Raw genomic sequence first — 15,036 nt, forward strand, 5'->3', positions numbered from 1 at the left:
ATGTACAAAGGACTCACGTACAAAGTTGCAACCACATGAAGTCCTGAGAGCAAAAAGCTTTCATGTAGAAAACTTTTGCAGAGTCAAATTTCCACTGACCTTTGGCTCAGACTCACCCAGTCCAACTTCAAGATAGAGAATGGCTTTAGAAAAATGGGGTTTGTGGTACACTGCACAACTATGCACTAGAGAGGAATTTATCTTTGTGGGAAATGCGAGGAGCAAGTTCCTTTTTCATGTTCACATGAATCAGTAGTGGCAAGTGCCCAGAGGCGGTGGCAGGAGCAGGAGATTGCATTCTAGGGCAGCATCTGATCAGCTTTGTTACTGGCCTTCTGTACTTGCTCTTTTATATACACCTCAACTCTGCAGAAAGGCAATTGCTGGGCTTTTTCCTTTTACTGTTGGCATCAGCCAAATGCACATGGTACACTTTTTTGGGATAAACATCAGCATTTGCAATAGAGTCTGGTACCAGATACCTCAGCAGACAGTTTGGACTCATTAGCATCCAGGAAGGCCATATCACCAGAGCAAACACAGCAGCTCTGAACCAGGCATACGTGTGTAAAAGGAATACTGCTCACCTGACTTCAAGGAAACTAAAAAGAGCAGGGGTCTTCAAACGCCAGGAGACCAGCAGCAGACTCTCAAGGAAACAGAGCAAAAAATAACCTACATATTGTTTTCCTCTACTGTAGAGGCCTTACGGCAGGGCTCTAAAACACCGTAATTATGTAGCTGGACATGAAATATTCTGAATTAATCTATCCTTCTCAGAAGGTGACATGGAAAAGACTATTTACAAGCCTGTGCTCAAACTGTGCAAAATGACCTGAGGCTAACTAAAGTCCATGGCTGCCCATGCTGACGGCCTGTTGTAAAAGTTAATGTTGCTGTTAACTAGGAGAAACATAGAAAAAAGAATATGAAAATTCCTCTATAGTACCTTCCCATTGCTCATCTGAGTATTAGTCTGGGAGGACTGCAACTCAGAGTCCAGGAAAGGACAGCCAGAGCTATAGTGTCTCTGTTTGTCAGCTCCTGTTTTACCTCCTCTGTCAATCCAATTCCCTCTCTTTTTCTCGTACGCCATAGGATAATTAATCAGCACTACCAACCAGCCCTACCGTTAGTCCTAAACCATGATCAGGATTTGTTTATATCCCAAGTCAGCCAGGGAGTTTACACACGCCTTGAAGGAATTCTCTATTCCTGCACTATGTAGTCTTATTTGACATATTCCTTAATGTACTAGTTGCCGTGTACTGCCTTCCAAAATCCTGTTATCGGTGTCCCAGAAAGTGGGTAGCAAGTATTAGAAATACTCGCTGGACTACCTATCTGGCTTCTATGCTGTGTTTGAGAGTTACACAAGTGTGCAAGAGTGCCTCTACACATGCCAGAAATAAGTATTCAGATCCAGATTTATTTGGCAAATAAATATCATAAGCAGATGGATAGGGTGAGTTGCTCAGTCGAACAGGTATGAAACTTCTCCCAATTTTATATGTCACCTAACTTCAGCTGCAATGGATTATGTCTTTTTCTTTCCCTGAAGGTAGTCTGGTCATAGGCCCTGAATGTAATTCCTGGCTGTTTAGCTTTCATGCAGTTACACTGGAGGGGGACAGCCCTACAGGGCTCTACAAAGCACACAAAGAAAGACACAGGGACTTTGTGTGTCTTATTCCAGGATTTTAATAAGTTAGAGAAGTGGAATGTGACTACCCACAGAGATTATTATTTGAAGGAAGTACTAGACTGGTTAAAAGGTTCAAATTTGGGGATTTTGATAATCAAGGTAAATGAGAATCCCTATATTAAAAAGCTCAGAACATTCCCCTATGCAGGAAGTGAAAGCCAGCATTATCAGTGGAAAAGACTTCAAAGATGATATGCATAAGATGATCTCTGTGCCAATACCAGGGACAGGCAAGGATATAAGTGTGCCAGGAAAGCACACCAGCAGCACACTTGGGGATTTGGCCTCACCTAGTAGCAGCAGCAGGCTGTGACAGACAGAACACATTTTTATGCCTGCTGCTGAGGTAGGACTGGACTCCAGGCATGCAAGTAGCATCTGCAGCAGGGGATTGGCCTCACTTGAAAGGTACGACAGGTTGAATCATGTGTAATTGTATGTCTAAGTGCTCTGCTTATACAGAAATCTGTCAATATTGGATTGAGTCTTCTTTGCAATGTTCCTCCAGGATCAGGACATACTTTTTAGACAGCTGTTTCCAAAAACAAAACAGTGCCACAGTTTAGAGAATTGACATTCTCTAAGATTTTATGGAGGACAAACATAGATATTCTCAGATCTATATTCATCCTCTGAATAGTGCACATAGAGAGGCAACACATGAGCAGGGACTTACATGTATCGTAACTGCCTACTTGGGTGGACACACCTTTCTCTGTCCATCTTCACTTTTTCCTACCCTTATACAAGCGTGCCTATCTAGAGCACTTATCAGTGAAATGTTCAATGGACCATGCGTAGCTTCTGGAAAGCAGACAAAACTATGATGTGATCTGGAAGCAGGAGGAGGGTGACGGTGTGTTTCCATTCTACATGCTGGCAGGTAGGCCATGAAAGTAAATGGTTTAATAAAAGCTAAATTTCCAGAATCACAGTTGTTTTATATTTGGAGCTATAGAAAGGAAATAATCAAAGGCTCTTCCTCATATAAGTATTGCTGACAAGTTATTATATAGATTCATCTTTCTTTGAACTTTGATCTAAGGTACAGTTTTTTGCTTTATAATTTTAGTTCTGAGTGTTCACATTGCCATGGGTGGATGAATTAGGCTTGCCAGGACAACTCTTTCTGGCTTCATACATTTAAGTTAGATGCATACCATCATGTGGAAACTGAAAAAAACCTCCTTCTCATATCTGCAGCCAAACAGTGAGCAAAAAACCCTTGCACATTACAGCTTGAAGGAGAAAACATTTTCCTGTCATTCTCAACACTGTAAAATCTTCTCATTGTAAAAAAGTTGAAGATCCATCTTGATCTAATTGCTACCATAGGACAACATTACTTCAGCTTGATCACTAAGTGCAATGAATACCTTCCCAACAATGTAACAAATAAAAATTGCTCCAGGATCATCTTCCCCTTTCTTTTGCTGAGAAGCCACATGGCAGTATCTAAGAGGCTAACTTTGAAAGACTGTGACCTTTCTTGTTATAGATAGAATCTTGGTGCTATAAAACTATGGCTGAAGTCCAGTAATATGTGTATTACTGATTAAATTTGCAATTCTTTTACATGAAAAGCATTAATTTTCCACCTCTCCTCCCAAGAGAGCTATTTGAAATGCTTACTGTTTTTCTTGCTTTCAGGGGCATCCTCCCATGACCAGGGACCAAATACTGGCAGCTCACATGACTCACAATTTATTCACATTGGTTTCTAGTCACACAGCCTCATCTCATTTTTTTCTTCTGTAAAGTCATCAGCTTTCATCAGAGGAAATCCAAGTTCAACCCCCATATAAAGCATACAGCTTTGTGCCTCTTTCTGGGTCTCCACTGCTTTCTGCTGGAAAGCCAAGTCACCTTGAAGATCCATTCTTTTCCCTAAGAAACAGAAAACACTGTTTCTTTGTCAAGCCAAACACCCTCAGGTGAGCGAGAACACGGAGTAGTTGATAATATCTACGACTAATCCACCACTTGCTCACCTGAATGCACAGCTCCCAGGTTGACAGAGTACTTGGAAACCTTAATCCATTGTTTCTGCCTGCAATCACCGCTTCATTGTGTTTCATTTTGATTCACTATCTCAAAATGGAAATCATTAAAAAGACTGTTATAATCAAACATTCTTAGCATCCTTAGACATTTAATTTACTTTGTAGTCTGGAAGTAGTCATTAAGATATTAAGGCTTAAAGTAGGTGTTCACAAAGAAAAAATTACATGGAGCACTTTAATTATGAGGTTTTTAAGATGGTAGTGTTGGAATCAATAAAATTTAGGAGCTATTGGTCTCCTCTGTTTTCCTGTGCAGATAAATGGTGTGTTTAACTGATGTGGTGGGCTGTTCACAAAAGAAAACCACCTTCCAAAAACAGCAAGTATAAAACATTCTGGCATTATTTGTCTCCAGTAAACCAACTAACACCAGTTTGGCATTTTAATCTCACAACTTTGGAACTAATGTACTGACCTCAAAATATGTCTCTACAAACTGAAAGTGCCATTCACATTACATTCTATAAAAAAGTATCAGCCCAGACGTGCTGAATTACCTAACACGGTAACAGCAAGCATTTAAAGCATTTAAAAACAGATCATCTCATAAACGTACACAAAAGTGGAGGAACTTCAAGTTAGTATTTTTAATAAATCTGTAGTTTTTGACCAATGTTCACAATCTCTCTGAACAGCACATCCTGTTCATTGTGCTAAACCTGACCATAAAACACATGCTGAAGGATTTGCCATTTAAAAGAATTTGTAAACAAAATGGGATAATATCATACAGCTCAATAGTTACTCAGCCACAGTAGTACAACTGCATAGCAGTATGACAGCAGATGGTCTGACAGAGCAATAAGAAATATTGTTCACTCTTCTGACAAACCTGAGGTATACAGTGAGTCTCCTTGTGCAAGTCTTCTACATGTTTTGTTGGAATGCAGCACATATGGACTCCCACAATGACTTAAAAACAGACAAGGGACAGAAGCTATTGTACTATTTCCTTTCCACCCTTCTTAACTGGGGATGGCACGAGTCCCAGAAAAGACTTCACTCAGATCACCGTTTCCCTGTTGTGGTGGTTTGACCCTGGCTGGACACCAGGTGCCCACCAAAGCTGCTCTATCACTCCCCCTTCTCAGCTGGACAGGGGAGAGGAAATATAACAAAAAGCTCGTGGGTCAAGATGAGGACAGGGGGATCACTCAGCAATTACCGTCACGGGCAAAACGGACTCAACTTGGGGAAATTAGTTTAATTTATTACCAAGCAAATCAGAGTAGGATAATGAAAAATAAAAACTAAATCTTAAAACACCTTCCCCCCACCCCTCCCTTCTTCCCATGCTCAACTTTACTCCTGATTTTCTCTACCTCCTCCCCTCCAGTGGCGCAGGGGGACAGGGAATGGGGGTTGCAGTCAGTTCATCACACGTTGTCTCTGCCGCTCCTTCCTCCTCAGGAGGAGGACTCCTCACACTCTTCCTCTGCTCCAGCGTGGGGTCCCTCCCATGGGAGACAGTTCTCCACGAACTTCTCCAATGTGAGTCCTTCCCACGGGCTGCAGTTCTTCACAAACTGCTCCAGCATGGGTCCCTTCCACGGGGTGCAGTCCTTCAGGCACAGACTGCTCCAGCATGGGTCCCCCGCGGGATCACAAGTCCTGCCAGCAAACCTGCTCCAGTGTGGGCTCCTCTCTCCACGAGTCCACAGGTCCTGCCAGGAGCCTGCTCCAGCACGGGCTTCCCGTGGGGTCACAGCCTCCTTTGGGCATCCACCTGCTCCGGCGTGGGGTCCTCCACGGGCTGCAGGTGGATATCTGCTCCACTGTTAACCTCCATGGGCTGCAGGGGGACAGCCTGCCTCACCATGGTCTTCACCATGGACTGCAGGGGAATCTCTGCTCCTGTGCCTGGAGCACCTCCTCCCCCTCCTTCGTCACCGACCTTGGTGTCTGCAGAGTTGTTGCTCTCATATAGTTTCTCACTCCCCTCTCTGGCTGCTGTTCCACAGCAATTTTTTCCCCCTTCTTAAATAGGTTCTCACAGAGGCACTACCACCGTCGCTGATGGGCTCAGCCTTGGCCAGCGGCAGGTCCATCTTGGAGCCAGCTGGCATTGGCTCTATCAGACATAGGGGAAGCTTCTAGTAGCTTCTCACAGAAGCCACCCCTGTAGCCCCCCCACCCCGCTACCAAAACCTTGCCATGCAAACCCAATACACCTGTGCACTCTTCATGGCACAACCAAAACCCAGCTGTCTATAGCTGCTACTTCAGTTCAAGCCACTTACTCCCATATTAGAATAAGCCCTAGTCCTGGGACTGGCACTTCTGTTCCTCCATCTTTCCACCTGACATCAACCTTGCTAGCCTGGATATCCATTTCATGGATCTTGGACAAACTGATAGTTTAGGTGAGACAGAAGCAATAAAACCAGAATGATCTCTTAAAATGCCAATGACATGCTTTTAGCTGTCATGTTAGTGTTCATCCATCAGAGATTTTCACACCATAAGCTCACTTATTTCTCCGAGCATCCCTAGGGATTTTTTCTTCCTTTTACTTGGGCTGATGGTTGCAATCAGCATCTTACAATACATAGAAAGTAAGAGTAGTTGTATTCCAGCTTTTTTCATTTCTAAATATTTCAGTCTTATAGTCTCTCTGCAAGAACTAATGAACTAAAGGAACTAATGGAGTCTGCAAGACTGAAAACAGTACTGCTCACAGCAATCTGTACTTTTCTGCACCAGGACTCGCATGGCTCTAAAGGACATTTTACCCAAATAAGGATTAAAGGACTGTATTCTTCTTGTTTAGGCACGTACTCCAATTCGAAATGGCTCTTGATAATAGGACAGCAAATAATAGGACACAGTTAAAAACAGTGGGGTTACTTGAAATCTACTGTTCTCAATATGACAGATCAAACTCTGCTTTCAGTCATCATGCATCAGCCTACAAGAGGCTCTTGCAGGGAGGGGCTCGGCCCAAGAGCGGGGCCGCAGCTCCCTGCCCAGCGGCGCACCACAGCTGGCTGGGACCGGCCGCAGGACCCCGCGGGGGCCGCTCACAGCCGCCGCCCGCCCGCCTCCCCTGCAGCCTCACGGCACGGCGCGCAGGCCCCGCCTCGGCCTGGCGGGGCCTGCCGTTTCCGTAGCAGCGGCTCGGCCGCCCGCGCTCCGCCCCGGGCCTCGCTCGGCAGGCAGCGGGCCGGGAGGTGCCGGGGGCCCAGCTGGAGCTGCTGTGGCGGTCCCGCTGGCGGGATGGGGCTGGAGCCGCTGTTCCAGGCCTGGAGCTACTTCAGGCGGAGGAAGTTCCGGGAGTGCTCGGATCTCTGCTCGCAGCTGCTGGAGAGGCCGCCCGGCGAGCAGGTAGCGGGGGCCGGGAGCGCCGGCTGGCCGGGGCGGGAGGCGGTGGTGTCGGTCGGCAGCGGGCCGCGTCTCCGCTTCCTCAGCGGCCCGGCCGCCCGACAGGGCGAGCGCCACAGGACTCCCTCTTTACCTGTTGCAGCTGCCGGAGAGGCCCGGTGTGACGCCCCCCCCCCGTTAGCGGGCCGGGGAGGGCTGGGCCGCGCCGTGCTCTGCGAGGAGGAGGAGGAGGAGGAGGAGGGGGGCCGGGCAGCGCCTTCTCACCGAGCTCCCTAAATCTCTCCTGAAACTAGAGGCGGTGAGTGCCGGGCTGCCGGCTCCTCCTCAGAGACGGCCCGGTAGTACCCCTCCCGCCCCAGCCCCAGCCAAGTAAAGAGAGGGGAGTAGTGCAACAGGTACGTTGTGCTGCTGGGAACGAAACTGTGACAGTAGTGGGGTCCCAGGACTCCCCACAACAAGAATTTTAACTCACTCAAGATTTTTCGGGGTTAAAGGAAGAAAAGCCAAGACTAAAAAACAGGTCTGCTTAAGGATGTTACTGTTGATTTTACACAGATGTTCAGATATCACAGTTGCTGTATGGACTACACCTCATAAGGTTAAGAGACACCAATTTTAGCTCAGCTTACGTATGAGCATTACCTTGGGACAGAAGGCGTTTCCATTCCTCTTTCTTTGCTCTTTCTCCAGCTGCAAAGTCTGTGGAAATGTTGGGCATGTGTTGTGCAATACCTGCATATTTTCTTACCCTTCTGTAAGAAGGAAGGATTTGAGAATGTTTTTCTGGATTAATATTTGTATGCATGCAAACATTTTTACTGCTATATTTGGAAAACAGTAATTGAATGGACTCCATCATAAATGCTTTACAGTAAATTAGTAAGTCTAAATGTAAAGCACAGTAATTGTTTAAACTGGTTTAGGATAGATATTTTAAAGATGCTTTTGTTTGTGTTGTATACTGTAAGGCACCAACAAGCAGCCATCAGCAGAAAAATTTTAGTGAAGAAGACATTCCAAGAAATTTGGTTCTGAACACTAAATGGGATTGAGTATTAGTTCTGTGCAAGTCCTGTGTCGTTTATGTGTATTTACATTATTGGGTTTTGATACATGTAATCTTTGTGTATGGAAGTACAGCACTTGATTCGTGATAGAAACTCTTGAGACAGTACAGATAATAACAATAAGTAAGAGTCGTCAAGATCATAGTGCTTCTGTTGCTATTCATTTACAAGTTTTTTAATTAGTAAAACATTTTCCAATCTATGATCTCAACATGGAAATATAAAGACAACTTCATTTCTCCTGTATGCTGAAGCTGAAGTATAAAATTGTTTTGTTACACCTGGCAACTCCAAACTTTTTCTGGGCTGTTTCCAGTGGCACTGGGGAACTTGTTGAAGACATCTGCAACTGACGGAAGTGGGGTAAGGAATAGAAGGTGTACAAGGCTGAGAAAAATGTTTAGGAGGAAAATAACAAAACAGCAATGAGAGGATGTAGATCCCATTTGGTTTTCCTTCTGTCTTCCAAATATTGATCACACATGCTGCAAACATTTAAGTATATAAATTAAATTGTTTCTTAGATAAAGCTACACATTCTGCTTAAGAACCAGGACCTTACATACCAGCAATATGAGAGTTTTTCCAAAAACTATATGAAGTTGTGACAAACAATTGGTCACTTAATTTAATCTTTGAAATGATCACACCAGCCTATAAGCTTCATCTTCTATAAGAATGAAAGAGTGAAAACATTTAAGATAATTATGCCTTGAGAAATAGTGGAGGATGGGGATATGAATGGTGTCTATGCTACATCAAATCACAAGCTCTTAGAAGAGGTCCTATATGAAGTCTCTGAATTTTAAGATCAAGTTTCATCAGTGTTTTGAAAAGACTTCCAGGTCATGGTTGCCTGCAAAGGACTGGACTCTATAACTTCAATATGTTTGTTTCAGAGCTATATTCCTGTTCACAGTTCTATGTGAAAAAGGTCCTTTTCAGCAGCAGCAGCATATTTCAAACCTATCTGAAAGTTTAGATGGAAAAGAAATGTCTTTGCTTTCTGTAGAAGCAAACTTGAAATATGGTTAGTGTGGCTCTTGCCCCATATAATCTCCTTGAGGAATCCTTATTAAGAGCTCTTTTTAAGCAGGAATTAATTACTTCTAAAAATATTTTAAAATATATCTGCTTTAGCTTGGAAAATACCAGTCGTCTTCTTTAACATTTTAAAAGTGCATGGAACAATGTTTCAGTGTTTCTCTGGAAAGAGATTTCATAGAGCAATGTTCAAGTAAAGTACATCACAAGTTTGCAGACACCAGCAAGTGGATTTTACTCTATATAAGTACTTTATGTAAGTGGAGTAACAGTTTAGAGACTTCTTAAAAAATAAAATAAATTGAGAGGTGGTTTTTAAGTGGCAATTCAGCATATTTCTTCAGAAGGATCATAGAGTATACTGTACTTCATGGTGTATAATGTAATGGCTACATAGCTTTCTTCCATCATTCCTCTCTGTTAGTCCAGACAAAGAGCACGGCTCCTGACAGGAAAGATGTAGCATTATTTATACCACCTGTTTATTTTAGTACAGCAGGTTGGAGAAACCGGAATATCGGTTAAATAACTTTCAAAAGTGCAACTTGAACCAAACTCAAATCAACTCAACATACAAAGGCTTACACTTGAAATCTCTTCAAGTAAAACATTTTCTAATTATCTAGTTAAAATATAGCTTTAACATTCATGGCAGACTTAACATGGAATTGCATTTCTCTTCTTCAGTCAACTGTGCTGGTGATGTTCTAGATTTCACACTTTTTATTGTAATCAACACAAAATCTTAATATTTACTGGTTATCTGTCCAAGTAGGCCTGCATTTTATTATTTTGTTTCTCATTTGTAAAGCCTTGCAGGTCTTTTCCCCAGCTAGGCTGTTGCGCTTTCAGCTCATTACTTTCTAACACTTGCTGCTTTCAAGTACCAATCTGTCATGTTTGCCCTGCTAGACTTCAGGCATAGAGTAAAGGAATTAGTAACGTGCCTCAAGAATGTGTTTTATATGTAGTTGAAACCTTACAAACTATTTTGAACCTACTTAATACAACAGAATGAAAAAGCAAATCATGTTTACGTATTGCAGCATGTATACTTTGCATTTAATAGAACCATTATTCTTATAAAACGGTTAGTTAGTTTCATTAGTATATGAAAGATACTAAACTCCAAGGCTGAACACTGAGGTAATTAGAGCTCATATAAGTGACATACATTACTTGTATACCTGGCTTGCCTAGTCTAATACTATTTTACATTATTCTCTATTTATTCTAGTGGTGGCATATCAGTTAAGTTGCTGTAGTTGTGAATACTAGAAAAGTGATCCAAGATTACTTTTTTTTAAAGTTAATTAAGAATTCAAGACTGTTCTCAGGCAGATTGACTGTTGATTCCTGAAGTCTGTGTTACTTTAGAAGGTGGCATGTTAATGAAATCAGTAGTTCCTAAATATTTTGATCAAACTTTATTTCTGTCTTTTCAGCCACCTACCAGAAAATGGTGCTGTCTTCCATCTGTGTGAATTACATAGTAGTATTTTAGTGTAACCTGGAGAAATAGCTAAAATTATGTATGTATCATTTTTGGTACCTAACCCAACGTGTGGTTTATTATGCTTAAAAACACATACCAATTCTGAAACATTTAATAGTCAAACCCTTAATGGAAGCACTTCTGCAAATCAGGCCCGACGTGTCATGTTGGGCACCAGGAAAGCAAACAGACAAATGACAACACTTACAGAAAGTTTGGATTAAGTGAGCTGCTGTGCAGCACAAGGGAATACTCAACTGCTGTAATCACTGTGCCATCTGTTCTCATCCTCTTGTCCCGTATTCTGCTAAGCATGTGCCTCCCAACCTCTGCAACCAGGGAAAGAAGAATCTTACAAGAACAGTAGCCTCCGTCACTGTTCAGGGATTCACTTCTTTAAACAGCATGCGTTAGGACATTATATAAACCAAGCCACAGGAGATGATATCCTTTAAAGAGGTGCTAAGAATGGTTGAGTGACTGTGACTGTTACAGGTGAGAACTTTTTCATGCTCAGGCAACTAGCCTTCTCCCTTCTAAGTCATGTGATGTAACAATAAGTAAGTAAAGGAAGAGACTAACAGTGCATAATCTGAGAGTGTTTTCATGCCTGAAAGAGACAACCTTGCTTATCTGAAAGCCTGTCCGTTTTTCCCAGCTGTCAGCTGGTCTGCTAAATGATAGCACCACTCCTGCTCCATTGCGTCCGCAACACTGTCACAAACTATGGGCAGCTGAAATCAGCTTTCTACGATAGCCTTAGAAGTAGGCGTTTTTGCCAGTGACACTTAGAAATGTAATAAGAAATTTTCTTGACCGGTACATCTTGATATATCTCTTAATTTACCACTCCCTGTACATATAGCTTAGTATTCAGAATATGTTTTCATTACAAGTATAATGATGTTTAAGTTCTCCTTTAAGAACATGGTAAAAGATGATTTGAAGGTCTCAAAAATAAGTTTACTGATGATCCAATCAATAGTTACGTGTACTTACATTTAGAAGCTATCTTAATTGGTGTAGAACTCTCTTTGAACTCTGTCACCAGATGCGGTAAGCCCTAGGAGGTTTTTAAGGTATGGTGTTGACCTTTTAGCCAACTAGGCATGAATTGGCAATTTTCTTATGTAACAGTATCAAATGCTATGCCATTATAAGGTTGAATTTTTAAAGAACACATCAATGAAATCAAAACATTTTAAAATCAATTATGTTTTCCTGAAGAGTTCTTAATGAATAAAATGTGCTGAACACTTTGATAGGATAATAATCAGCTGCTACTGAGTTAGATTTTATGGAAGACTGAAATATTTTTTTCTATAAAATGTCCTGTATGTTTCTTCATTTAAGAATAAGGAATATAAATTTTATTGATGGAATTTACTTCTGTGCTGACAATCTTATCCCAGGATAGATAAAAACTATATATTCTATGACTAGCATTTGGGCATACAAACACATAAAGTACTGATGTTCAGTTTAATTATTTCCTATTGTGAGCAAACAGGCATTCTCTTCTATGTTTATAGCCATAGCATGACCTAGAGGAGATACAATCCAGGGCTGTCTGTGTTGATCATCCTGATTAGTTACCTAATCTGATTATTCTTCCTTGTATTCCATATGTCAGATTCAAGGCAATAACGAGCACCAATGTATGAGGCCTGCTGTAGTTTAACAATAAAAAAAAAAAAAAAATGCCTAATGTAATTAATAGACATACAGTGGATGTCCTGCCTTTAACTTGATTAATGGTCTGCTATGAGGATTTGCTTTTGTTCATTTGTCCTTTCTTCTCCCACGGTGAACTTTCAGCTACTATTACTTGCATACTGGTTTTTGTAAGGTCATATTAAAGTTATCACGGATATGTTTATGTACATGGAACTTGATTTGAAAAAGCATCTTCAACTGAAATCAGTTATTGATTCAAGAGGCTGTAATTATTAAGTTTATGCATAAAAATTAGTGATACATACAGTGAAGTCATTGTTCCTGGGTAATGTTTTTTCTGTGTTTCTGCTCTTAATCATTTGAAGAGCATTTTCAGAATGCATGTATTGAATCTTACTCACCTGAAATTAATCGTAGAATGAAGCTTTATTAGAATATAAGGTATGTAATCTTGTTTCATTCCCTCTTCTAGGCTATAAGCACCAGAAGACTTAATTTTTCTAAATATTTTTGGTCTTCAAATAAACTGAGTTTACACATTCACTTTAATTTTAAAATGCCCTCAGTGGATTTAGAGATCTGGGTTAAATCCTTCCTTCATTGCTTTTACAATCTTATTAATTTCAAAGGAGCTTTATACATGTAAATGAAGAATAAATTTGACCTTTTGTTTTGAGATACAAGCTTACAGGGCAATGCTATTTGTTAATCTTCTCAAAGAAATCTGTATTCGGAATCTGGTTCCAGTGGATTACTTGCATGAGTAGCAACTGCTGGATCCACCCATGTTAAAATATATTATATTTTAATGTTAGTTTTTGATGTTCCAGACTTGTGTTTAATGGGAGGATTCTATCACCTGCTTGAGGGTTATTTAAAATCTTAAGTTACTTCTTGTCAAAAACTGAAACAATATATTAGGATGTATGAACAATGCATACTATCACCTACCATTAAGAGAGAGCAATGTTTTTAGTAAGTATTATTGGTCGACTCTACCTTTTTCCAAAGTGATGAGGGATGTCATTTCTGAATTTTTTAGTAATATGAATGCTCCTACATAAGCAAATTTGTTTTATTTTCAAATTTTTTTTTAAACTTATGAACAGTGCCTAAAATAAGATACACGTCTGTAACATCACGGCATTTTTGAGTTAGTGTTGACATAATATGCCTAACCTTGTCCTCATTAGTTACTGTAGCACATACAGTATGGAAGATCACCTACTGCTCTTAAACCATTTTCTAGTACACCATATGTGCTGTAACACTTGGACACAATGGGGTGAATAAAATCAAGCTGAAATATTTCAGTGTCCTTTTCTTTATTACTTAGAAAGCTAGAACAGTTTATTTTTTAGAAGACGAGTACTATAAATAAAACAACATATTAAAAGAATTTGGAGTTCATTTAATCATACATCTAAAATATAAAGGCAGTTTCAGTGCTGTAGTCAAGCCCAGGTACATCACAGACAGCTGAGATTAATCACTCAATTAACATTCAGTTCCGTAGAATACGCAATTTATAAGCTGTGTTACGCATTCTAACACCAGTGAACAAGTTTGTGATTCCAAATATGATCCTTAAAAGGCCACAGAAATTCCAGTACACTGCAGAAGGAAGATGCGAGACCATCACCAGTCTTCCAGGTCCTTGCTGTCATGGAATTTACTGAGTAAAAATGCTCAAATTGGAAGAAGTAAACCATGTCTCATACTACAGAGGAAAAGGGCAAGCTTGACCTTATCATTCTCTTGGTGAAACATGAGCCAGCAGTGTGCCCTGGCTGCAATGGAAGCTAACGGCACGCGGGGCAGTGCTGGAGCTTGGAGAAGACATTGGTGTGGTCTAATAGCAGCCTTCTGATACATACAAGGAGGTTATCAAGAAGATGGAGTTAGGCCCCTCAAGTGGTGCATGGAGTGAGAGACAGCGAACATAAATTGAAATTAAGGAGGCTTTGGCTTGATATAAGGAAAAACATTTCTCTGTAAGGACAGTCAGGCAGTGGAACAGGTTGCACAGGGACATTGTGCAGTTTCCATCCTTGGAAGTTTTCAAGATCCAACTGGACAAAGCTCTGAGCAACCTCAACAGACCTCATAGCTGACCTTGCTTTGAGCAGGGCTTTGGACTAGAGACCTCCTGAAGTCCCTTTCTAGTCTGAATTACTCTAAGGTTCTATATTCAGTCTAATATAGCTGGCTTAACTATGACAGATTTACAGAAGGCTGGATATGTAAGAAATTTTCCACTGCCTCTAGGAGCAGAAATGATCTGACTCTACAAAAGACCAATAGTGATTTAGAGAAAGTAACATCTATCTCCCACCTTCCTTGTCTTTCCCCCTAAAGTTAAGTAATACGTTAGAGAGGAAAAATTCCTCCCCAGTCCCTGGAAGTGAGCAGCAGAAGCCCTGAAGGATAGTTTAAATATTATATAAACATGATAATTACACAATAAATGATGATAAACCTACATTTCCTGTTGTTAGTATTTACTCACTTTTACCTCCAGTTTTCAAGCAGATGCAAGTTCCTGCTTTTTGGCTTGTAGTAAACTTCATCTGGTAGTTTTCCTTTTGTTTATTGGATGGTGCAATAAGCCATTAGTTTGACATTTATTCCACTTACAGCATTACTGTCCAGAATACAATAAAT

General features: G+C 41.0%; 1 protein-coding gene across 5 annotated transcripts in view; it reads left to right on the plus strand.

The window, feature by feature from the left end:
- Positions 1-6,933: 6,933 nt before the first annotated feature.
- TTC8 (tetratricopeptide repeat domain 8) overlaps positions 6,934-15,036 on the plus strand; it is a 45,980-nt gene continuing 37,877 nt past the window's right edge. For 3 of the 5 annotated variants that reach the window (XM_050897801.1, XM_050897802.1, XM_050897805.1), the window contains exon 1: positions 6,937-7,092. In XM_050897801.1, the coding sequence (XP_050753758.1) occupies positions 6,985-7,092 (108 nt within the window). In that variant the 5' untranslated portion in view covers positions 6,937-6,984. Of the gene's footprint in view, positions 7,093-15,036 lie in introns of all 5 variants that reach the window. The other 2 variants (XM_050897804.1, XM_050897806.1) reach the window with 1 other exon arrangement.

The sequence above is a fragment of the Gymnogyps californianus genome, chromosome 5 (genome assembly GCF_018139145.2).
Source record: "Gymnogyps californianus isolate 813 chromosome 5, ASM1813914v2, whole genome shotgun sequence".
Taxonomy (NCBI): Eukaryota; Metazoa; Chordata; class Aves; order Accipitriformes; family Cathartidae; genus Gymnogyps; species Gymnogyps californianus.